At 37.9% G+C, this 26,331-nt stretch overlaps 1 protein-coding gene across 2 annotated transcripts in view; it reads left to right on the plus strand.

The window, feature by feature from the left end:
• LOC114160013 (integrin alpha-11-like) overlaps positions 1-25,897 on the plus strand; it is a 55,586-nt gene extending 29,689 nt beyond the window's left edge. Inside the window, exons 5-30 of one of the 2 annotated variants that reach the window (XM_028042353.1) lie at positions 195-309; positions 407-534; positions 812-960; positions 1,839-1,983; positions 4,184-4,349; positions 4,452-4,522; positions 5,748-5,892; positions 6,357-6,505; positions 7,608-7,751; positions 8,100-8,303; positions 9,339-9,469; positions 9,901-10,073; positions 10,577-10,716; positions 10,810-10,920; positions 11,961-12,043; positions 12,125-12,329; positions 12,406-12,504; positions 14,501-14,577; positions 15,568-15,651; positions 15,913-16,012; positions 16,898-17,011; positions 17,770-17,856; positions 17,959-18,069; positions 21,191-21,286; positions 24,256-24,369; positions 24,922-25,897. In XM_028042353.1, coding sequence (XP_027898154.1) covers positions 195-309; positions 407-534; positions 812-960; positions 1,839-1,983; positions 4,184-4,349; positions 4,452-4,522; positions 5,748-5,892; positions 6,357-6,505; positions 7,608-7,751; positions 8,100-8,303; positions 9,339-9,469; positions 9,901-10,073; positions 10,577-10,716; positions 10,810-10,920; positions 11,961-12,043; positions 12,125-12,329; positions 12,406-12,504; positions 14,501-14,577; positions 15,568-15,651; positions 15,913-16,012; positions 16,898-17,011; positions 17,770-17,856; positions 17,959-18,069; positions 21,191-21,286; positions 24,256-24,369; positions 24,922-25,002 — 3,222 coding nt within the window. In that variant the 3' untranslated portion in view covers positions 25,003-25,897. The remainder of the gene's footprint in view (positions 1-194; positions 310-406; positions 535-811; positions 961-1,838; positions 1,984-4,183; positions 4,350-4,451; positions 4,523-5,747; positions 5,893-6,356; positions 6,506-7,607; positions 7,752-8,099; positions 8,304-9,338; positions 9,470-9,900; positions 10,074-10,576; positions 10,717-10,809; positions 10,921-11,960; positions 12,044-12,124; positions 12,330-12,405; positions 12,505-14,500; positions 14,578-15,567; positions 15,652-15,912; positions 16,013-16,897; positions 17,012-17,769; positions 17,857-17,958; positions 18,070-21,190; positions 21,287-24,255; positions 24,370-24,921) is intronic. The other variant, XM_028042360.1, reaches the window with a different exon arrangement.
• The last annotated feature ends 434 nt before the right edge of the window (positions 25,898-26,331 follow it).

Consider the following 26,331-nt stretch of genomic DNA (forward strand, 5'->3'; position numbering starts at 1 on the left):
GTGTTGTGTCGTGGACCAATATAGATATTTTTTTTCATCATAGTCAGAAATTTAGAATTTCTTTTAAGCTAATTAACTTTAAAAAAAATCTAATTCACATCCACATATTTTGCGCATTTTGTCCCATTTTATATAACTTAATTTTTTCTGTGTGTATGTATGTATATATTTGATGCACATAAATGTGTCCCTAGACTTGTGGTCCTCTCTGGTCTCATGAATGTGGAAGTTCTCTGTACAGCACTGGAATCTGCACCAAAGCCAACCGGAACTTCAAACTCACCCAGACTATTGCACCGGCTCTACAGAGTAATGCATCCATACACACACATGCACCCACCCACACAAACACACCCCTACATACATATAATTAAAAATTTGCTGTCTGTCCATTTCAATCTTCTAGGGTGTGAAACATTTATGGACATTGTCATTGTTCTGGATGGGTCCAACTCCATTTACCCTTGGTATGAGGTGCAGAACTTTATCATGAACATCTTGCAGAAGTTCTACATTGGCCCAGGTCAGACACAGGTTTGTCTGTTGCACACCCAGACACAAAACAGAGACAAAACGAATTAGGTTCTACTTCAAAATAAGAATTAATAGCTTCACCATACCACATATGGCAATATATTTTAAGCACGTGTTCAGGCTTTAGTTGTATAAATTTATATTTTTGTCATTTAAAATGTTCTTAAGAGCAGATAAATTCATAACAGGAAAGCATGTTGTCCATTGGTTTGGGGTATACTACTGTGAGTAACACTTTATCTAAATGACAGTTCAGTGAAGTGTGATTTGATTGTAGGTGGGAGTTATTCAGTATGGCTCCACAGTCGTCCATGAGTTCAGTTTGGGTGAATACCACACAGTGGAGGATGTGCTGGATGCTGCCAGAAACATTGACCAACGAGGTGGAGAGGAGACCAGGACAGCACTAGGGATCAGTGTGGCACGGTATGACATAATGCTGATTAAATTAATGTGTATCACTACCTGTCACTGTCATTTCTGAATTTTAAGAGTTATTTTAAAACTTATGGGTAAACTCATGTATCTACTGTTCCTTGATGGAATATGACTGAATTTCATTCCTTTAAGTGGTATCCCTCTCCTGCTGTTAAATTGTTACTTTCTCTGTCTTACTCTGTCTTCTCAAGCCCCAGTTGGTTGTGGTAGATGGCCTCTTATACTGAACCAGGTTCTGGTTCTGTTGGAGGTTCATTCCTGTTAAAGGAGAGTGTTTCCTTTCCACTGTTGCTACATGCATGCTTAGTATGGGGCACTGCTGTAAGGTCAATGAGAGCAAGCAATTTCTACTGTCACTAAGTTCAGGTCTTAATGGAATTTGCTGGGATTCTTTACAAATAAACTTTTTAAATTAATTTCATTAATTAACTGATCTTACTCTACTGTTTTTTAACTGTAACATACTGTATGTATGATTGAACTGCAATTAGTTTTTGTTAACTGCCTCAAGACAATATTTGTTTTACAAATAAACTGAATTGAATTAAATTGAAATTGGAGAAGCACCTGATGTTTTTCAAAGGAACTTATGTCTGAACAACTAAGTTGCATATCATCCTAGCTAGTCACATGTCAGCACATTCTTAAATTATGTAGCATTTTAACTGAATTTAATTGGTCAGCCAAAATATAGCAAAAATGTGATATTTGTCAAAGTGCAACTTTTGACAAATACCTCTTGTTTACAATAAGTTAGAGATCACAAAAGGAAACTAGGTGGAACTAGAAGATGAATTAATGAATCCATCAATAGTTCAGTATTAGGATATACTGAAGCTATGATACATCTTTCCACTTCACTGCAGGTTGGAGGCATTCCAGCGTGGTGGCAGGCCGGGAGCTCAGAAGGTGATGATTGTTATCACAGATGGTGAATCACATGACAGTCATCAGCTGATGGAAGTTGTCAATCAAAGCAAGAAAGAAAACATCACTATGTACGCTATTGCAGTGAGTCCCATTTTTATCTTTAAAGCTGAAATTTGAATGATTCCCTACTCAAGTTTGAGATCATGATTTTCATCCAGCAGAAGGTGGACTGCTTCGTCCCTCATGGGATTAGTCTGTGCCCCAAGTGAAACATTTTAAGGATATTGTTCATGAATGATGTCAGGATGTCTGGGGAGATTTCTAGAAAGCCTGAAATGTGGTAATGTTGGCACTGTGCTGGTATTTGGGGTGAAAAAAAGCTGGGCCAAATCGCTGCCCATCTTTTCATCTTCCATGGCTTTTAGTCTTCAAGCTTGTTTACTTCTGGTGTTTAATCGGTTAATCTTTTTAATACACAATTCAGCCGGCCATTCTTAAGTTATATACTAAAATTAGCCTCACAATATACTAGATGCTCTTGGTTTTATATTCCATCCAGATAAGACAAGTTGGCATTTTTTTGTCAATGAAATTAAAATGTTTGTGTTCACTGTCTATTCCCTATGTGCAGTGATGTGTGGTGACATTTATAGCTGGTGAGACACTGACTTAATTATAATTAGATTTACAAATATAGAACCCTTGCCCCCTTGTTATTGTTTACATATGGAAATTTTGCACACAGCGTTGGATGGCAGACTATTCTTGTACATGCTATCCATAGCCGCTGCCACGGTAGAACAATTTCGTTAATTTGGTGCAACTTGGAAATGTAGGTATTATTAATTTAATGCTATGCTCCACGGCAAAGGGACCGAAGTACAACTCGAAACCACTTCTTTCTCACTCTCTGTATCGGCCAAGCTACACACAGACTCGCTGCCATAACAACTGACAGCGACGCCACTTTATGTTTCAGGGTTCCACACCAAAAAACACTTATATTTCCCACACAAAGAACAGAACATTCAGTCTGTTGCAGAAGTATGATTTTAGGCTTAATGTTTATTTTGAGATTATTAATAAGTGATTGCTGTGGTAGATTATAGCTACTATTAGCTAATTTAAGATAGCAGTTTGCAGGTTAGCTATGTTTCTTTTCTGCATTCTTTACAAACTGTAGCTCACAAAACATACATTTATTAATAAACTAAACAAAAATTTTTTACCTTTACTATAAATGTAGTCCATGTGCGGCTCATTCTGCACGAAAATATCAGTTTATCCAAAACCAAGTCTATCCTCGACACAAGTTGAGAAAAGAAGGCCAGGAAATCAGAAATGCCAGTTTCTAGCAGGACATCCACAAAGCCTGTCTTTTCTTTCCATATGAAAAGAGCGGGTACCCTTCTGTCTCATAGTTTGAAGCAAACCTTTCAGCTCCTGTGTTGGTCTTCCTCTAGTTATTATTCTATGGGAATAATAACTAGTATAGTTATTATTCTAAATAACTTAGTTATCCATTCTAAAGTTTATCTTCGATCGAAAATCCACTTTAGAAAACCATTCAAATGTAGAAATTTAGTCATCCATGTTGACGTCAGAATAGATATAGAAAACAATAAATATATTGCTGCACTTGACTTATTTACTGTATGGCTAGCTCGCTGTCTCTTACTCTGCAGACATGGAGTCACAAGACCAATGTCTGGGATCATGAGCGCCCCCTGCCATGAGGCAAGAAAACTGCTAGCCTCACCTCGAATCTGTTCTCTGCCGTTTATGATCATTCCTCAGAAAAAAAACACTGTACATTATATACATAAGCTAAATGATGGGAAATCAGTTCATATATTAAATGTTTTTTCATTTTATTGGCGACGTACAGACAGGAGTAACATGCTCCCATCGAATGACAGCCAGCACAGTTAGTGAGAGGTTGTGCAATCCCAGGTGGGGCTCAGCTCTCTGCTGCCTCACCAGCTTCACTTCTGAGCATTTGAATGGGAAATTGTGAAAATTCAGCCATTTTGAAGAAGAAAATCATCAAAATTAGTTAAGCTAAATGAAAAATAAATACTTTATAGTACAAACCACATGGTGAAAATCCATCCATCCATCCATTTTCTAACACCCTTGTCTCTAGTGGGGTAAGGAGGGGTGATAGTGCCTATCTCCAGCTAAAGTTCCGGGCAAGAGGTGGGGTACACCCTGGACAAGTCACCAGTCTGTCGCACATGGTGAAAATAGCAGTATAAATTCTCTTATTATATATTATTTTTCCATGATGAGCCTCACCTGCCTCCCCTGACCGCACTTCACTGCCTATGTGTGTGTTCAGGTTCTGGGTTATTACAATCGCCGTGGAATAAACCCTGAGGCATTTCTTAAAGAAATCAAGTTCATTGCCAGTGATCCTGATGAGGAGCACTTCTTCAAAGTCACAGATGAGTCTGCACTGAAGGATATTGTGGACGCTCTTGGAGAAAGAATTTTCTCGTTGGAAGGTAAGTTGGTGGGATAGTTTCTTTAGTTTAGATTTTACCTGAGGCAGTGTGGAGAATGTAACAATAACAGTCTTATCCCTCTGTTTTCTGATTGTTTTTTAGGCATTAGCAGTCAGGGTAAGGGGTTTGGTCTGCAGATGGCTCAAGCTGGTTTCTCTTCACATGTAGTCAATGTAAGTAGCTCATATTGTGACAAGCATTTTCTTGTTCAGTGTTTTATAAAGTAAAATATATGCAAATACATTTTTTATTCATCAAAACTCAGTTCATATATCTACCTTAAATCTGATAAAGACCATTATGTTTTAAATATCAGTCAAAGCATCTTAAAAAGAGGACCTGAATGTTTGTGCCAAAAAAAAAATAAAGTTAGCTAAAAGGAAAGTGTCTGCAATCTACAACTTGACATCAAAATAAATAAAAACAATAGATCAATGACTCTGGGGTCATGGAGCAACATGTGTCAATCCATGTAGCTAGGAAACACAAGATGAAAAAACAGATATATGAGCCATTTTTCTTGTATTGGAAAGCACTTTTATATTTATATGATACTGAATCAGAAACTGTGCAAAAAGTATTTTTGTCATCCATTTCATTGTCTCCTTTTCATGTTCCATGGCTTTTAGTCTTTAAGCTTGGTGTTTAATGGGGCTTAGTAGATAAATTATAAAGGTGCATTACTGCTTTCAACTGGACTGGAGTGGGAACTAACAGAAAAAACTGATTCTTTCTATAATACTTGCGTTTTTCAAAACTGGCATGATGTAGCAATCCCTGAGACCTATTGGTGGGGTTCATCAAATACAAAATGAAAACTAAAGAGAAAACATAAAATATTTGGTTTGAATAAAGGTACAGCAGCCTCTACTGTGTATGACTGATAGCAATATGGATTCAGCTCATAAACACAGAACATACATTTACACTTCCGAGCTCTGAGAAACAACCCAGGAAAACTGTTTATCCACCTCATTGGTGGCCTTCTTTCTCTCTCTGAAAGAAACTGTAGCGAAGCAGAGAACAGAGCAGAAAGTGTAAGTAGTGTGTACACAAGAATGATTGACAGCGCTAAAACCAACAGCACTAAGACCCTCCTCCTGTTTCTGATTGGTTGTTTCTGACCGAGTGATGTTTTTCTAATGTTGGCATTAGGAGAAGACAGCAGAGGTTGATTTTTTTTTTTTTTGCACAGATTATCTGTCTCATACCATACTGTCATGGAATAGTGACAAACATGTAAAAAAAACATATCTTCTATAAAAGTTACATAGTGCAGTTTTAAGGCCAAAATTAGAGTGAGAATATGACCATTTGTGTCGCATATTTTGTTTTTTAGTTTGGATTTATTTATGTTTGATGTGGTGCATGTTATCCTGTGTAAAATCATTTTTTTAGGATGGTGTTCTGCTTGGAGCAGTGGGTGCCTATGATTGGAATGGTGCAGTGCTAAAGGAAACTAAGCGTGGAAAAGTTGTTTCACCAAAATCCTCTTATAAAGATGAGTTTCCAGAAGCTCTGAAGAACCACGCTGCTTATTTGGGTAATTTTAATTATTCTTAATTGCTCTTAGTCAAGTTTATGGGCAAACTTCTATGCTGTTCAGGTTTTTGCACTAAACAAATTACAAAGATTTCTAAATAAAGTTAGTACGGGAAGTATTTATAGTAGTATACTACTGTGTACCATATTTGCAGCAGTTCATAACAGCAAAAGGCAGACCTAGTGAGGATTAAAGAAGCTTGTAAACTATGTGGTCTAATAATTTTGACTTTCTAGTCAAGATTACAGATTGCATGTTCAGTTGCATTTTGGGAAACACCTTGTAACATTAAACGTGTTGAGCTGCTTGTTTCAGTGGAATTTCATTAACCTTTAACATTTTGAACATATTGGATTTCAGAAGGGGTTGTGTTGGAATTCTTTTCAACTGGAATTGAATAGAATTGAAGTGCAAACTTTACTCTGTGGAGAATTAAAAAAAAACATTTTCAACTTTTATTTCAGGCTATTCGGTGGATGCAGTTACTTCATCTCGTGGCTCTCAGCTTTACATAGCTGGAGCACCAAGGTTCAACCACACTGGCAAGGTCATCATATTCACCTTGAAGAACAATGGAAATCTCACTATCCTGCAGGCACTTCTGGGACAACAGGTCTTCTGCACACACACATCATTTAATGTGCATGGCCATGATAATCACATTGACCTAAAATCTCATCACCAATAAAATACAAAAACCACACAGATAGAAATACTTCAAAGTCTTAAGATTAGTTTAAGACTAATTTAATGGCAAACTCATATACAATACAACCAGTTCACCATGCAAACCAGATATGAAAATAAAAATATTATTTTGATAAAGTAATATTTCATTCATTTGCTGAATATAAAATCAATTATCTTTGGACAATTGTTTCCTAATCCATTAAACAGTCATCGCTTGGATGATGGATCTAGATTTCTAAGATGTAGGTGCACTCACAAGATGACAGCTTATAACAGAAATAAAGAGATTAGCGTTCGGTGTTATTTAGCTCTCTGGATCCTCATACTCACAATTTAATATGCTTCCTGAGAGACATTTTATACACAATCTAGGTGTTTATTCCAAACTCTGAATAAGTGACAAGATATCCAAAAGAACCCCAGTTCAGCTTTTCACATGTGGTCTCAGCAGATACCCACAATCATCTGGACTGGCTGCTTTTTATTAGCTACCCACTCAACCAAACAGACCTACCAAATCAAGAATAACAAGGAAATACGTGTACTAAAAAATGAACAAGTTACCAAAAAAATATGTAATTACTCTGATCTATGTTATCTGGAATGGAAAAATAAATAAAATAAAATAAAGATATATACCATCCATCCATCCATCCATCTTCTTCCGCTTATCCGAGGTCGGGTCGCGGGGGTAGAAGCTTCAGAAGGGAGGCCCAGACTTCCCTCTCCCCGGCCACTTCTTCTAGCTCTTCCGGGGGATATATACTAGAACTAGAATACTAGAACATTGCAAGATCTAGTATTAAATCTACAGCATTAAATATCAAGTGCAAACTTTACTCTGTGAATTTTAATAATGAAACACTCAAACCAGTATGTGTAACAAGTACAACTAGTAAAGACATAGATTGCATGTTGATAGCCTGGCCTATAGACATTCCCTTAATTAATATGTTGTTGATATGTTGTAAATTCTAAACTCCAATTCCTTCATTTAATTTATTTCTTTTGTGTTCTATCAACAGATTGGTTCATATTTTGGCAGTGGGCTGTTATCAATGGATATTGATGGAAATGGCTACACTGACTTTCTTTTGGTTGCAGCACCTATGTATTACAATCAAGGCTGGGAAAGAGGAAGGGTTTACATATACGCTCTATCATCTGAGGTACAGGTCTCATCCTAAGAACTTGTTCAGAAAATGTTGTTTAAGTAGCTTAATGCTAACTGTTAATGATTACATTAGTGAAAGATGTGGTTTATAGATAGCTACCAGTTAACTAGTTTTTCAGGAAGACTTTTTAACACTGACAGCAAAAACAAATGACTGAACATTAATACAGCATTACAAACAATCATGGAAATAAGTAAATATGTGCAGCATATCTGTAATATGCTGCAGGAGTCCTTTGGCTTGTATCTATAATATGCTGCACGTATTTACTTATTTCTAGAACTTCCTTCTGATACATGTAAAGTTTCATCAGTTAAAACTAACAAACTGTCATGTCTTTAGGCATTCTTCACATTTCATGGAGTACTTGAAGTACCCCACCATTCTCAAAACTCTCGTCTGGGTTCAGCACTGGCACAAATAGCTGACATGAATGGAGATGGCTATAAGGAGCTTGTGGTGGGAGCTCCTCTAGAAGATCACCATCAGGGAGCTATTTATATATTTCATAGCCAGAACAAGATGATTGGACCATACTACAAACAGGTAATTAGCTTAAGAATTTTTTTTTTCATATATTGTATATCTTTAGATGTACAATCTCTAAATTGTTTGTAATTTACAGCAAAAGCAAACAGGAGTCATTTGGCTTATTTCCACTGAGCAGTACAGCAGGGCTCGGTTTGGTTTGATATTTCCTGGTCTGGGGTATTCAGGAGAACGTTTCAACCACCCATTGGACTCTGATTGGTCAGGCAGGGTTAACTCCAAACGGTTAATATGTCAAGTATGAAACATGCTAGTGCAGCACATTCCTCATTGCATTAATATGTCTGGTGCTTGTCACAAACAATTAAGATTTTCTGTCCCCCACTCAATCTTTCCCATGTCTGCTTCATGTGTATGACTCTATTTATGTTGTTAATCTCTGCTATGTTATACTACTATTTCATTTCTTAATAGTATCTTGGATTATAAAAGCCCAGACTGCTGTTTTGTTCAGTTTGTCGATGTTATTGTGTGTCTGTCCCTATCAAGTAAACTTAATAAATAAATGAATAATGGACTGTGTTGTGTGATGCCAGTAGCTCCACCCGAACCATACCGTTCCATTGACCTATGAACTTACAGCTGAAGGGTCCTGGATGTGGCAATATGGGTCGGTTGTACGGTCCGCTTTTACAATGGAAAATTTCCTAATAGCCAGTGAATTATGGATGATGTAGTGATCTTTAGTAAGACTAGGGAGGAGGTGTAAGACAGCTGATATTGGTATAAAGACACTGATACTGGTAAAAAGACAAAATCATTTTGTGTGAATGAGAGAAACAAAGGCAAAACACTAAATGAGGCTGATGGATATGCTTAAGTACCTGAACAGAGGCAGTTGTGGGTGACAAAAAAAAACTAACTCTGGTTCTTTACGTTGTTAGAACTAGGATTTTGAGAGAAAATAGTCATGTTGTCTTTGTGAAATTATCACTGACATGAGAACAAGAAACTAATATTTTTTGTCAGACATAAGAGCTCTGTGTCAATCATGTGTATGATCTATGATTTATCTTCATTTTGCTCTTCCAGCGTATTTCTGCAGCTGGTTTTTCTGCAGGTTTGCTGTACTTTGGTCAAAGTCTTCATGGAGTTTTGGATGTCAATGGAGATGGGCTTGTTGATTTGGCCGTGGGAGCTCTTGGAGCTGCCGTCATCATCTGGTAAGACTGAAGATTGTTTGTCTCAAGTGTTGGTAGTTTTTGATTCACCAGTTTAATGATGCAAACTCGTTTGTGACTGTTCTGAGAAGTGGGGCAATATAGGAAAAAGTTTAGAACTGTGGAGAGGGTTATCAGAAAGTGTTAAGACTCCTCCCCTGTCGACAAAGACATTAAGTTCTGGAGTTCTGGAGTTCTGCTATCTCTTCAGTTGCTCTCCTGGCCAGGGACACTAAATGTTTTCTTTGGTTGGTGTTTTTACGTCGTTTCATCACTGAATCTTTTTCCAAAGATGTGGTACTGCCTATATGGACTTTTTTCATCTCTATAATTTTTTCCATTATTTTTTGTTGTTTAAATAGCCTTTGAATAAAGAATTAATGCGAACATCCTGCCAGTATAAAATGTGGACACAGAGTGTTCTTTCTGTTCAGGTCCCGTGGCGTAGTGCGAATTGAAGCCAAAATGACTTTTGAACCGGAGAAGATCAACATCTTTAATAAGAATTGTCAGCGTGGTGGGAAGGAGGTCACTTGCATGTCAGTTGTTGTCTGTCTGAGATTGGACAGTATGACAAAAAACAAGAAAGATTACAGAAAGGAAGTTGGTGAGTGATACCTCCACATTTTCTGTTGGCTGACTTATTCTGCTGTAGGTAATTTTCAACTTATAGTTGTGGTCTGAACCAGGGGCTTGGTGGGTAAGTCTGGACAAGTTTGGTTTAGCCAGTACACTACTAAAAATCAACAAAATGTGCCTGTCTTCTGGTGTCTTTTTTGGGAGAGACCCAAGAGTAACAATGTAAACTGGCAACATGAACTACAGTGTTTTAGTCATTCCAGTTTTGATAAATGATTTCCCACATTATATTATTGTTCTAGTCTTGTAAAGCAGTTAGTAAAGGTGGCATTAATGAGAGCAGAAGGCTGACTTTTGTATCTCCTTAAAACATTTAATGGAATATAAAACATCTGTGTCAGGAGACAACAGTCTTTACAACCTGACTGTTGTGTATAGAACCTGGATATGAAATGACTAGTGATCATTACTATCACCACTATCTTTACAACTATCTTTACTACCTGTAACCTTTTCTTTATTTCTCTTAAGCTGTTTGGTACAGTCTGGTTTTTGATGAGAGGCGATTTTCCCCCTGGGCAGTTCTTGATGAATCATTCCGGCAGCAGCCCAGAACTCTTCTTCTACACACTGGCAATCAGGAATGTGAGCGCCTTGTCTTTTCTGTGCAGGTCAGAATACATCTTTTTGACATAACATACTCAACGTAATAAGTTTTGTTTGGTGTGAATCTATAAAAACAAAACCACCATTTGTGTAAACAGGACATAACAGATTACAGGTGGCCTATAGTGGTTGCTGTTGAGGCAGGACTTCAGAGCCAGGTCAAGGGGCCGGTGTTGGATCCAGACTGGCCAACCACCTTACGAACTGAGGTGAATGTCCCATATATTTGTGCAATGTGTGTGTGTTTGCGTTGTGCTGTGAAAAAGTATTTTCTCCTTTACAGATTTCTTGAGTTTGTTTTTGTCACCCCGAAATATTTCAGATAAGAAACTTCTGAAGGAGGATGTCTGACAATCAGTTTATGATGCTCTAAGTATTCTTAGGTTATATTCTTAGGTTAAAGACCAGCAGGTCTTTCAATGGATGACTCCAAAAATATAAATGAACAGAAGTTTTGGAGCTTTCTAGTCAAAACTTTTTAAATGCAATATGTAATGTTGCATGACCCAAAACAGGATTTTCATTCTCAAAGTCATGCAATCTACAGCTTTTCCTTAGACAGAGGACTTTTCATCCAATTTGAATAATATAATAAACTGAACTTGACTGCATTGTTTTGTACTCGTACTCGTTTGCCATCTGTTTATGAGGAACTGGGTCACGGTGGATCAGTCCTGTCGTGGCCCTACATGCACCAGGAACAGTCCCCTAATAAAGTTAAAGGCAGAACAAGTTCCCAACTGCCACACAGTGTTAAAGAGACATGTCATCCACAACAGCCCTACAACATCCAGAGACCTGAGGAACTAAGGGCGGATCTCACCCACTCCTGAGGCTCTGTCATCGTGTTAGATAGCATTGCTTTGGATAGCTTTCTTCACTTAATAAATTAACTTGTCTAAAATCTGCTTTTTGTGTTTACCCAGATTATCTTTGTTTCATTTTAAAATTTTATAAATGTTCCTAAACATTCAAATCTGTTTTACGGAAAAGTTAAACAGACAGAATCTGAAGGTGGGTAATACTTTTTCACAGCACTTTCTTACCAAGAAATGTAATTTGTTATTGGATATGTTTCCTCTAATCTTTCCACTGATTAATACATTTTTTGTGTCTTTATTCTTGCTTATGTGAAGTGTTCTTGAGCCTAATTATTATATTTTTTGTTTTATTATTTCTGATGGTTGTGTGCTTTGTTATTTTTCATATTAAATATTGTATGTAATGTTTGTCATTATCATTCCTGCAGCTTCCATTCTGGAATGGATGTGAGGAGGATACCTGCACTCCTGACCTCGTCCTCCACAGTCACACTGACCTGTTAAATGTTCTGTGTGTAGTTAACCCTGTTTTCAAAATGTAAACATACATCAAGATCTATTGGAAAAGAATATGTATTTGTTTCACCTGAAGGCAGTTCTGCAGCACAAGGAAACATGCCACCTCCTCACTCTGCAGCCATCGAAAGGAGCCTGAAGAGAAAATGTTTGTTGTTGAGACTGGACGGAGGAAGATGATTGTGTTTGCTGAGCTTCAGAACCAAGGAGAGAATGCATTCAGAACTTCACTCGACATCTCCACAACCCCTAACCTTCTCTTCTCAAGTCTCTTAGTCAAGGTACTCAAATGTCTTTCTGTGTATCGGAATTGAAGGCAGCTTTGTGACTCAGAATGACGTGCATCCTGTGCCACAGGACCAATCAGATATCCAGATTGAGTGTTCCACTGAGAACAGGATGGCCTCGCAGAGAAGCTGTAACATCAGTGCTCCATTCATGAGGTCATTGTCGCAGGTGGGTTAAATATAGAGGACTTTCATTGAAGCCTTTCTCATCAGAAAATCTTGTAATAAAAGTGCAACCTTTTTAGATTGGAGGGAAGCTTCCAGTACTGAACACTTTCTACTGGGAAACTTGATGTTATGGCCATTATATAATTCAAATAAATCTTACACTATATGGACATCTGCTTAATTTACTGAGCTTATGTTAGCATCCCCTGCCTGCTAGCATCAAGACTGTCGATCCTGGTTTTGTAGAAGCATGTTATGGTAACAGGTGATTTGTGAGATTCACATAGTGTATAACTTAAATATAACTTGTAACGTTTTTTTATCTAAATTTAACTGATACTTTTTAATAGAATTTGAATTTAATTTATATTTAAAAAAAAAAACTTTTTCTCAGGGGCATAAATTACATTCCATGTATATATTCAAGCTTTTTATTTATTTCAGAGAGATTAATATTTACTTTGAAATCTACTTAAGATGGATGTTCCATATTATTTAGCAGGCCACAGGTTTCAAGCAATATGAGAAAGAGAAAGGATCTCTCTGCTGACAAAAATCATCAGATAGTGTAGTGCCGTATGACAAGGTATGAAAACATTCGATATTTAACGAAAACTGAAGCGTTATCGTACTGTGAAGAGATTTGTGGCTGATTCAGAACAAAGATGGGTTTGTAAAGGCATTATGAGGAAGGTGAGGAAGGAAGGAAATTGCCCTTACAAAGCAGCAAACAGTTATTTGAAGCTGCTGGTGCTTCTGGAACCTCAAGGTGGAGGATCCTCCAGAGGCTTGTGGTGCATCAACCTACTATTAGCCTCCCCTAACCAGAGCTCACAAGCAGAAACGGTCACAGTGGGCCCAGCTGTACATGAAGATTCATTTTCAAACAGACTTCTTCACTGATGACTGCTGTGCAACCCTGGATGGTCCAGATGGACGCAGTAGAGGATTAGTGGTGGATGGCCACCACATCCCAACAAGACTGTGACGTCAGCAAGGAGGTGGTGGAGTCATTTTTTGGGCCAAAATCATGAGGAGAGAGAGAGAGAGGCAGAGAGGGAGAGAGAGAGAGCTGGTCGGCCTCTTCAGAGTCCATGAAGGTGTGAAAATGACCTCAGCAAAGTATCTGGACTTTCTGACTGATCACTTTCTTTCATGGTTCAAAAAGAAGAGCTGTACCTTCAGTAGCAAAATCATCTTCATGCATGACAATGCATCATCTCATGCTGCAAGGAATACCACTGTGTCATTGGCTGCTATGGGCATAAAAGGGAAAATTCATGGTGTGGTCACCATCCTCCTCTGACCTCTGACCTCAATCCTATTGAGAACCTTTGGAGTTTCCTCAAGCAGAAGATCTGAGGGTGGAATGGAGTTCATATCAAAACAGCTCTGGGAAGATATTCTGACATCCTGCAAAGAAATTCAAGCAGAAACTCCACAAACTCACAAGTTCAATGGATCAAGAATTGTGCTGTGATATCAAAGAAGGGGTTCTATGTTAACATGTAACTCGGTCTGTTGAGATGTTTTTGATTGAAATAGCTTTTGATTTTAGTACATGTGACCACTTAATGCTGCACATTGAAAGAATGACCTTTTGCAGTTCTTTATAATCCATAAAAATTTGGAACACGGTGTAAACACCTATCAACCTTATTATTTTGTCCAGGTGCCAATATATTAAGTCAGATATAAGGTGAAATATATTTGCAGAGATTGGATCGTTGTTGGGAAGGCCAGTGTAGAAGAATATTTGATGGACTTGTTACACCACCTTTTTCCATTGGTCTAGAGTAATAATATACAATCTACATATAAAGTCTGTATCTGGCCATTTTTTGGCCAGATACAGATGTTAATCAGATACAGATGTTAATTTGTATCTGGCCAAGCATCTAAGTCACCTTCACATGTTGGCTAAGCAAATGTCTGTAAGGGAGATGGGACGATGGGCTGTGCAGGTTGTGACAGTTTTTCTTTCTGCTCCAATCCAGGTAACTTTTCATCTGGAGTTGGAGTTCAGCCATTCCATCTTTCTTCATTCGGCACAAGTCACCATGGTAACAACTAGGTGAGAAACTTGTTATTTCTGATGTTTATCATTGTAACAATATGCTAGTTTGACTTATCAAAAGTACATTTGCATTATTTAAAGAATGCAATATTTATATTATAATTATAACAATAATTGTTAGTATTTTATTGAAAGCCTACATCCCATCATACAAATTTCTTTGTATTAGGTAGTTTTGGCTAAATAAAACAGTTTAAACATTTAGTGCTCTAGTTTTGCTAGAGAAACTATACACTAGGATTGATATAGAAATAGCTGAATGTTGCTCCATGCAGTGATGGAACTAGAGTTTAATTCAAAGGTGGCCAAATGATGATCAAGGCTGTAATAGGGTCCAATAAAGGAATATATTCAGTTGCTCTAACCTGCTAGTGATGTGCTAGTCCTGAATGAATTGCTCAAAACCATATTTCTGATTCCAGAACTATTGTATATTGTATTCATAAAAGAATTGCCCTGTAGTACAGCAACTTACACTCAGTATTCAGTCGCTCTGCTTACCTGACTTTATATTTTGTCTCTTAACTGCCTTCTTTCCCCATGTTCTGGTTCTTCCCATAAAGGGGAGTTTTTCCTCTCCACTGTCACCTGCATTCTTTGCACCAATGACTGATTGCTCTAAAGTCATCAACACAATTCAAGTGAATATCTGCAATCGCTATGTCCTCATCCAGGAAGAGTAAATGCTGCAGCCCAATGACTTGATGCAGTCTGCTGAACATCCTTAGATGGAAAACTTATTTTTTCCAGTTTGAATGTTAAACTGTACTTGACTGGATTTTTTGCTAACTAGGATTATTGTTGAATTGACTTGACTTTTTTTTTTTTTTTGGTGAAGTGCCTTGAGATGACATGTATTGTGAATTGGTGCTACATAAATAAGCTGAGTTTAATGAATAAACTGAAATTAATTACATAGACTTTTACACCACAATGTGAAGGCTAGCTCATCTCAAATGTTTTGAAATGTTTCCATGTATTAATCAGTGAGGGAGAGGATGGATACCCAGATGACAACACCAATAACATCATCCTCCCTTTAAAATATCAAGCTGACCTTCTCTTCACAAGGTGGGTCTTATAGAATTTAGCCATTTAAAAGTAAAAGAATGGCGAACCTGACATAAATGTTAGTTTATCAGGTAATTTATTTAAACAATATTTTTGAAAACACATACTACCCATTTGAAAATGTCATTTGGAAGCTCTTTCACTGGATGAAACTAAAGTTATGTGTGTTTGCGTGAGTGGGCGTGCAGGGGTGGGGGGGGGTGTACTGTACTGGCATAATAACACATTGTGAAAGCTGAATTACTTTGTTTCTACTCACAGAGACCCCGATCCTCACCGTTTTGAGATCAGATCTGGGTTTTACTCTTCTTCCAGAGAAGAACCAGACACCGCCTTCCCGACCTTCAACCTCACGTTTAATGCAAGTTAATGCTGATTAACGAGCTACAAAGAGAAAATATTTATGTAGTTGAACAAAGAGCTCTCATAGTTTTTTGTGTAAATTCATGAGGTTTGGATGTTTGCATTGTTCATATTAATTGTGGCTATGTGTCTAACACTAAATTATCCAGAATTACTATATGTTCAAATAAATGTTAAAATAAAATCAGTGACTTGTGAGCAACAGAACATTGAAATGGACACTAAAAACAGTAAAATCTGCTTCAAAGTTTCCAAATCTTTTTACTGTTGAGTCAGGCTGAGCCGGCATGTTCCCTAATCTATCATAATTGACTGAAGCTGGTAAGACGAAGCTTTTTGTTAATACCATATTAACAATCAACCATGGTGGTAGCACTATGTTGAATGTCTGTTTAAACATCAGTGTGACTGATAAATGGCAGTGTGGAATACTGAACAGAACTACCTTCAAAATCTTAAACATGAAAATTAATAAGAATAACAGCAAACACAACAAAAATTGCTTCCGAGTCCTCAAAAGCCAGGTATCTGAAAACAGACCAATCAGTTTAAATGAAAACTACAAGTTCTGCCAGCAATAGGCTGGCTAACATCATACAAGAAGCTTGTTTCATCATCGTCCGAGTTGCCAAAGAAAATTAAGTCAAATATTAGTAAGTGTGTCTGTCTTAACAGGCAAGCAGAAATTCACATAAAACTTATGCACCCAATATTTTTGAAGAATTTGAGTGCACTTTAGAGTTATTTGTTGTATAATTTAAAATAGTTCAAATAAATCACTAAAATTTTATATGACATTAATGCTCACATGTGGAATGACAACCTCTGACTGTGACTGTGTCTTATGTATAAATTTACATTATGTATAATTTACTCTTCTCAGGTTCAGAACCTGGGAATCTTCTTTGTAAAGGACATCATTTTAGAAGCTGATATCTGGGCTGTGACCAAGGAAGGCAACCAGCTGGTGGACATTACAGATTATAGCATCGAAGAGGTAATTTATGTTATATATTTAATATATATTTCACTGTTTTGTATCATTATAACACTTGCACTGCTAAAACACAAAAAGTGTAGTAAGTCTTAATACACTTGAAATAACACAAAGCTAACTTAAGAGTAATTTTTCAGCAAGACAAATGTTTTAAGTCAATAATTTCTGAATACAGATTTTTAAAAAAGTAGTAGTCCTTCTGGCAGACTTTTTCACATATAGGAAGACATTCTTCCTGTTCTACATGAAAAAAGAACTTTCAGTGCCAAAATCTTTTTCTCTTAGATCAAACACGTTTAGACAAAATAACAATCAGATGAGTGGATATCTTTTCATACAAGATTTCACAAAAGTCCAATGAAACCTGCCAGTGTTTATATCCTTCTGTTATGATGAAGTGTTTACATTCATTAAAGATTAACTTTTACAATAAATACAAAAATAAAGAGGTGTCAACATCAAGAAAGAATATAATTAAAAATGTCCGGAATGGGTGTCCGCAGGGCAGGGGTTAAGCACAATCCACACATGAGGCCTTAGTCCTTGACGCAGCTGTCGCAGGTTCGATTCCCAGCCTGGTGATATTTGCTGCATGTCTTCCCCCATTCTCTCATTATCCACTTTCCTGTCAATTCACCATCAAATAAAGGCCAGTAGAGCCAATAAAACCTTTAAAAAATTGTCCAGAATAGCAAATTTAGTTATAGTTGAAACACTGCATGCACTTTACTTTTGGCATTTGGTTTCTTTTTTCTCAGCAGGGAACTAATTCCAGCTGCATGATACCTCTTATTAAAACTACTTCTCTGAGTAAACCAGAGGATCTGACTCATCTGTCTCAGCTGGTAAGAGTAAACATTTCTTGTTTATTTTCTTATAAATGGAGAAACCACCCATAAAATAGTTTTTATTCTTTCTATATTTGCTTCTGTGTGCATTTTGTGCAGAACTCCAGTAACAGTGTGAGCATACCGCTTCACTGCATGCTCAGCCTGTCACCCTCCAAGGCGCTGAAGCTCACATTCAGAGGAAGACTTCAGCTACCAACTCTGCAGGCTGTAAGTTACCATGTTTGTTTTACTCTTATAAAACTGAAGTTAGTTCACTGCTTATTGAGGCAGAATAAATTAATGGAGATCAGTTGCCAGCCTGGCAGCTGTTAGGTAGTTCTAAAAACAAGTACAGTACAGACCAAAAGTTTGGACACACCTTCTAATTCATTGGGTTTTCTTTATTTTCATGACTATTTATAAGGCAAGAAATCCCACTTATTAACCTGACAGGGCAGGTTGACCTATGAAGTGAAAACCATTTCAGGTGACGACCTCTTGAAGCTCATCAAGAAAATGCAGAGTGTGTGCAAAGCAGTAATCACAGCAAAAGGTTGCTACTTTGAAGAAACTAGAATAAAAGGGGTATTTTCAGTTGTTGTACACTTTTTTGTTTAGTGCATATTTCCACATGTGTTATTCATAGTTTTGATGCCTTCAGTGTGAATCTACAATGTCAATAGTCATGAAAATAAAGGAAACTCATTGAATTAGAATAGAATAGAATAGAATAGAATTCAACTTTATTGTCATTGCACTGTCACAAGTACAAGCAACGAGATGTAGAATTAAAAGGTGTGTCCAAACTTTTGGTCTGTACTGTACTCGTTTTTAAAATTACCTACTGGTCCATCAAAACAAGTGATTTGAAAAATAACGAGACAAGGAACTTCTACATGCACTCTCAGCTATTAGTGCTGTACCTGGGTGGAGATTTCCTGCCAATGTTTGTGTGATGATTTTTAAGAATTCTGAATGAACTACAGTTCCCTAGAGTTATCAAGAGATGTCTCTCTAACCTTCAATTTAAAGTTAAGAAGGGTGATGCAGATATTCTAATGTACAACAGGACCTTCCATCAAGAACCCAAATTGTCAGAATTTTAATGTGCTGTGTACCGTGTGGGGGGTGAGGGGTTTTCAGAAAAAATACAAATATGGGAGCACAGCGGGAAACAGGGCTAAAAGACTGTACTTATCTGGCCAAAATGGGAAACTTCACAGGTATGAGTCAATTCTCCCATTTTATTATGGTGTGTGTGTGTGTGTATATATATATATATATACACTGCTCAAAAAAATAAAGGGAACACTCAAATAACACATCCTAGATCTGAATGAAAGAAATATTCTCATTGAATACTTTGTTCTGTACAAAGTTGAATGTGCTGACAACAAAATCACACAAAAATCATCAATGGAAATCAAATTTATTAACCAATGGAGGCCTGGATTTGGAGCCACACACAAAATTAAAGTGAAATAACACTACACGCTGATCCAACTTTAATGTAATGTCCTTAAACCAAGTCAAAATGAGGCTCAGTATTGTGTGTGGCCTCCATGTGCCTGTATGACCTCCCTACAACGCCTGGGCATGCTCCTGATGAGGTGGCAGATGGTCCCCTGAGGGATCTCCTCCCAGACCTGAACTAAAGCATCCGCCAACTCCTGGACAGTCTGTGGTGCAACGTGACGTTGGTGGATGGAGCGAGACATGATCTCCCGGATGTGCTCAATCGGATTCAGGTCTGGGGAACGGGCTGGCCAGGCCATAGCTTCAATGCCTTCATCTTGCAGGAACTGCTGACACACTCCAGCCACATGAGGTCTAGCATTGTCCTGCATTAGGAGGAACCCAGGGCCAACCACACCAGCATATGGTCTCACAAGGGGTCTGAGGATCTCATCTCGGTACCTAACGGCAGTCAGGCTACCTCTGGTGAGCACATGGTGGGCTGTGCGGCCCTCCAAAGAAATGCCACCCCACACCATTACTGACACACTGCCAAACCGGTCATGCTTCAGCATGACCGGTCTGCTGCCTGCAGCATCCTTCAGGATGTTGCAGACCGCTCTCCACGGCGTCTCCAGACTCTGTCAAGTCTGTCACATGTGCTCAGTGTGAACCTGCTTTCATCTGTGAAGAGCACAAGGCGCCAGTGGCGAATTTGCCAATCCTGGTGTTCTCTGGCAAATACCAAGCGTCCTGCATGGTGTTGGGCTGTGAGCACAACCCCCATCTGTGGATGTCGGGCCCTCATACCATCCTCATGGAGTCGGTTTCTAACCGTTTGTGCAGACACATGCACATTTGTGGCCTGCTGGAGGTCATTTTGCAGGGCTCTGGCAGTGCTCCTCCTGTTCCTTCTTGCACAAAGGCGGAGGTAATGGTCCTGCTGCTGGGTTGTTGCCCTCCTACGGCCTCCTCCACGTCTCCTGGTGTACTGGCCTGTCTCCTGGTAGCGCCTCCAGCCTCTGGACACTACGCTGACAGACACAGCAAACCTTCTTGCCACAGCTCGCATTGATGTGCCATCCTGGATGAGCTGCACTACCTGAGCCACTTGTGTGGGTTGTGGAGTCCGTCTCATGCTACCACGAGTGTGAAAACACCACCAACATTCAAAACTGACCAAAACATCAGCCAGACAGCATAGGTACTGAGAAGTGGTCTGTGGTCCCAACTGCAGAACCACTCCTTTATTGAGTGTGTCTTGCTCATTGCCAATAATTTCCACCTGTTGTCTATTCCATTTGCACAACAGCAGGTGAAATTGATTGTCAATCAGTGTTGCTTCCTAAGTGGACAGTTTGATTTCACAGAAGTTTGATTTACTTGGAGTTATATTGTGTTGTTTAAGTGTTCCCTTTATTTTTTTGAGCAGTATATATATATATATATATATATATATATATATATATATATATATATATATATATATATATATATATATACATATATATATATGTATATATATACATATATATATATGTATATATATACATATATATATATGTATATATATATGTATATATATATACGCTGCTCAAAAAAATAAAGGGAACACTTAAACAACACAATATAACTCCAAGTAAATCAAACTATATAGTCTGATGTCCTGCTCCTGTTGTCCATCTGCTCTGAGATTCAATGAGTTTTACAATTCAGAGATGAAATTCCTATTTGTGATAACAAGAAGCTTAGCAGGTGTACCACATGAAATGGTTGTTGGTTAGTGTGCATTTCCCCAAATGCCTGTATGGAAAAGTGTCAGGGATACTGGGGGACATAGGATTCATCTAGTAACAAACTAACTTTCTGTGTTTGACATCCACTTAAATTACAGATGAGTTTCAGGTCCTTAGAGCTGCTGACTGTTACCACAATACAGCTAGAGAAGACCAATCCGATGTTTCTTCAGGAGGATGTCCTTGTTCGACAGGTACAACACTGTGCTGACTTCTACCAACTAACTAGTTGACCTACATATCTATTTAAATCGTGCATGTTCTGTATCACCTATCAGTAAGAGTGCACTACAGGTTCAGAACACATGCAAAATGTTGTGTAACTAGGTGCATAATGCAATGTTCTGTAACACAACTTTAAAAAGTGAAAATCAAACTAACTGAGAGAACCCCCAGCTATCACCCAGCTCTGCTATTTGGCAACACTAAGGTTGCCGATAGTGATGTTACGTGATGTGCCAAGGCTTCGAGGCGTGTGTCGAGTAATGGAGGGGGCGTTTCCGTAAAGCGCTTATCGAAGCTTGCTTCATTTAGGGGAGGAGCCGAAAACGATGACGTCCGAAGCCTCGCTGCCCGGCTGTACCACGTGACTGCTTCGGGAAGTGGCTCAGAGTTTGGCGCGGGGTTTGACAGCTTTAAAAACCCCACAGGCTCCATTCAATATGTGGGTTGTTGTAGGCGAGTTGTGGTCAGTTGAGAGAGTGGATAGAGTTTTGATAGTTTGGATAGCAGAGTTTGGATAGTGGTTATTTAGTTTGAGACAGTTAGTTTGGTGTTTGGAGAGTTTAGGAGAGAGATAGACAGGAGATTTAGGAGCGCGAGGACAGGATAGGAGTAGGATGGAGCCGGCGAGAAAGAGGAGGATTTCCCCTATGTGGGAACATTTTGACTTGATAAGCCCTAACAAGGTAAGGTGAACTGAACATTTGCAGATGCATTAGGTTTGCTTATGAGGAACTGTATTTTTCACTGTTTCTTAATTTCTGTAAAGGTGAGGTGTTTATTGTGCTCCAAGGAGTTGGGGTATAATAATAACACCTCATCCATGTAGTGTCAAAAAAGAGAAATCGTTTGAAACCAAAAACTGTGGAGAAATTGTTGTTTCTTAATAAAAATGCATAAAATCATCCAAGTTACACAAGCATTAGCCTATTCACGACCCCCTCCCTAGTTCCACAAGCACTTTCACTGTCCTCTGCCTGATTAAGCCCATGCCATTTTTCTAGAGTCACAGAAAAACATTATTACACAACATGCCATATCACATGACACTACTATTTTGGGAATAATTACACACAGAGAATACATTCAAACAATATTTTATTATATACATATGTGTATACATAATTTATGTAGACAAATGATTTCGTCCTACACCTTTTGTGACGTCATTCCCAAGAGCCATAATAGACAAAAATTCAATGCATCACACGTGTTAAGATACAGCTGGCTGTGATTATACACCTGGCCAGTAGGTGGTTTCGTGTGCACATGAAGCTTCAAGAAATGAACCCTTTCTCGAACCAGTTGGCTCAAGTGGTTCAATGCCTCATGAGGCTTCATATCACCATCACTAGTTGCCGATACAGAATGAAAGATGGCCCAAACAAAACATTTTGTCAGCATATGCATTTTCCAACAGCAATAAACTACATAACCCTAATTGAATTGCTCACCTAAAAAGGCATCAAGATTTTTAGATGAGCCAGAGAAAAATCAGCTAAAGTCCAAACCCAGCTGCCTCCACCCAGCTGTACATGAAATGCTGCATTCAAGTACAGCTGGGAAAATGTAAAAAATAACTCCAATGTTGTTTTGGAGTAAAAACATGTTTTATTCTCCAATATGGGCACAGTTTTACTTTAAAACCCTTACTTTCTCTATTTCCAAGTGCTTATGTTGTTTTATAACCTATCCAGGCAATATGTCTGGATAGTTTGAGAAAATAAGAAAATCAATTGAATTTTAAAAAACTAAAACTGACCAAAATTCATCAATTTTATACAGTATTTCTTATTTAGTTTTCTTAATTGAAATGTACCAAAAATGTGCCAAACTCTGCCATTAAAACCAGAATGCATACTGAACAGTGACCTTTGCATAATTAGAATAATCAGTTTCCAAACCCACAAATCATATTTTGGGGTCTTTGAAATATTGACTGCTTTTAAAATGTACAGTAATTTTACTCAAAAATGTTTGAAGATTTTCACATGACCATAAAGGTGACGGAGACCACCTGTTCCCCAATACTGCTGCTTTGTACCTATTTGTTTGATTAATAATTTAATTGCTGAATGTTGAATTATCTCTCTTTTAGAGATAATAGTGATAACATCTGACAGTTAAACATAGTTTTATAGAATCAGTGTTGTGCCATTTATCAAGAATCACAGTTCTTGAACTAGTTCCAAAATTAATGAACTTATGTTCAAAGTTTAGCACCTAAACAATCTTATCTGAGCTCAGCACAACTATAAATTAGATCTCATTCATTCATCAAAACAATTTATGACATTAAAAACAATTGTCTGTGAATCATGAGATCATGCACTATGAATATGTGTTTATAAACATTTACTTTGCTGGGTTTTTCTCTGTTTAATTCTCTGTTCTGTCACAAACCTTTTCGTGGTCTAAACTCTCATAAAAGCTGCTTTCAAGCTAAACAATGTGAATGTGACAGAAACGTTTTCCACTAAGACAATGTTTATAAATGTTTTAAAATCTCGATTCTTTTTACACGTCAGCTGATAAAATTGCACTTAAATAATTGAATGGCACAATCTCTGCTGTTATTTCAACTATTTTGAGAACAAAGTTAGAAGTAACTGCACTAAACCGCATCTATTCCGTTATCTGTATCTGCTGTGTGTACAAACTTTTACTGATAACAGCAGCAAACAGGTATAGTTTAGATTCTTAGAGCATAAGGATTCAGCTTATGTTATATTTAAACTGGAGAGGAAGGTGTTATTATAGTCAAGTCTAAGATTAAAAGAAGTGCATGTTAGCTTCTCCTTCTGCAAAAACATCTGTTGTGTCTTAAGACACAATTTATGTATGTCTTAAGACACACATGCATGTGTGCCTCTTCAGATGCACAGCACAAGCAGGATCAGATTCAGCCAGGAAATGATCTGTGATTGTTGCTTTAATGCAGACCATCCTGGATCTGAGAAAAGAGGGACCCAGCTCCATCCCCATCTGGATCATCCTGGGCAGCTCCCTGGGAGGCCTGCTGCTGCTCTGCTTAGTCATTCTGGGCTTATGGAAGGTACACAAACCCACTGTCAGCCCACACCACTTTATCTGGGCTCTATAATAACAATATAGCAAATAAAATTACCTAAAGCATCTTTGAAATACTGCGACAGACTGGCGACCTGTCCAGGGTGTACCCCGCCTCTCGCCCGGAACGTAGCTGGAGATGGGCACCAGCACCTCCCGACCCCATTAGGGACAAGGGTGAACAGAAAATGGATGGATGGATGGATGGATCTTTGAAATATTAACAAAAAGTGAAAAATTACACATTTGCCAAATTTCACAAAGTTACGATTCTAAAGTTTTTATTATAGGGTGACTGGTAGAGTAGTCATTATGGAGGTTTTGATTCCAGTTTCTTCCTGTCACATGTTGATCAGTAGGCAACTTGGGGTTGCCTACTGATTAAGAGCATACTGGTGTTTATTAATCTGTGAGCATTTCACACTCATGGGTGAATGTGGCTCTAGTGTAAAGCGCCAGTAGGGCTGATCGCCCAAACAGGCTGCGACCGCCTGTGGTTAGGGTACACATTAACAACTTACCATGATTTTTTTGACAGCTTGGATTCTTCAAAAGACGGAGATGTCAGGAAGAGGAGGAGCAGCCCGTCACCAATGGGAACGCAGAGAAGCAGCTATAAGGCAGTTTGATGAGTTTCAATCTGCACTTCAAACCAAACTTTGACCTGTTACTGACAGACCTTGATGTTCTGTTCATCGCTGAAGAACGCTGCAAACTGTTTCCATCAAACTGAGGTGAAATAATTAAGATTCTGCTTGCAGTTGAAGACATAAAGTACTCAGTTCATATTGAGTATAACTATTCATTTACCAGCACCTCAGCCAGTCAATGGACATAGTGATGTATATTTCATAAGACTGATGCACTATTCTCATTTTGAGAGAAACTACTGCAGAGTTAGACAGAGGTATGCAGGTTTCTTTAAAACAGCTTGCATTATACATATGTAGAGTCAGTGACAGAGCTCAATATACAAGACATGTTCCTACTGATCTATATGTAAAACAAACTAAATTTACTCCTAAATTATGGTGACAGTCAACATATCATGGATAATTTGGACTTTATTCTCCATGTCAGGTCATCTCACACCACTCTGTATAACACTCTGTCCAGGTATTCTTTGTTGTTTATACATGGCTCTAAATCTAAATGAATGTCTAAAAGCATATTTATTTGTATTTTATTTAATAGCTGGCAGGAATGTGTAAAGAATTGTATCATATGAGCTAAACCCAAATCTATTTGACTACTTGTCATATTTGAATGGCTTGTTTGGATGTTGACTTGAGTTTTATTGGAAACTGAAGCACTCCCCTCCTAAAGTTAGGATTCCTGTCATTACTCACTACTTTTTAAACCAAAGCAAATCATCAAGGCATTAAAGATCAAATATTTTTTAGAACTATTTTTATTCATTTTATCTGTAAAAAGTATAAACTTTAATGAACAGTATGGATAGGGGCATTACTGCTGGATATAAAGCAGTTCATTGAATAAAAAAACATGTCAAAGTTGTGTGTTTATTTCTTCTCTTTTACGCTGAAGATTCTTAGTCTGTATAGCAGACATACACAAAACATTAAAACCATGATAGTCCTCAGTGTGATAGTGCACACCCCAACAAGTATCTAATCACTTCAGATGTTTGTTGTTTCACTTTGCAGGAAAATAATTTGTCAATAAAATATCAGTCTTATCAAACAGCATTGTATGTTGATGAGGCATAATTTTCTTTTAAAATATGATAGAATTACTAGAATCATAGTTGAGAATGTTTTTAACAAAACTTCCAGAAAAAAATAAAAAACAATTTCTCTGGCTTCTTTCACTGCTCATCTCATTCTGGGTTTCTAACCTTGTTTTACACAACAATAAGACAGAGACCCTCGTTATAGCAGCTCCTGCTTTATTTACAAAGTCAGTCTGGTTCTTGTTTGTTTTTGTC

The sequence above is a fragment of the Xiphophorus couchianus genome, chromosome 2, assembly GCF_001444195.1.
Source record: "Xiphophorus couchianus chromosome 2, X_couchianus-1.0, whole genome shotgun sequence".
In the NCBI taxonomy this organism is placed as follows: Eukaryota; Metazoa; Chordata; class Actinopteri; order Cyprinodontiformes; family Poeciliidae; genus Xiphophorus; species Xiphophorus couchianus.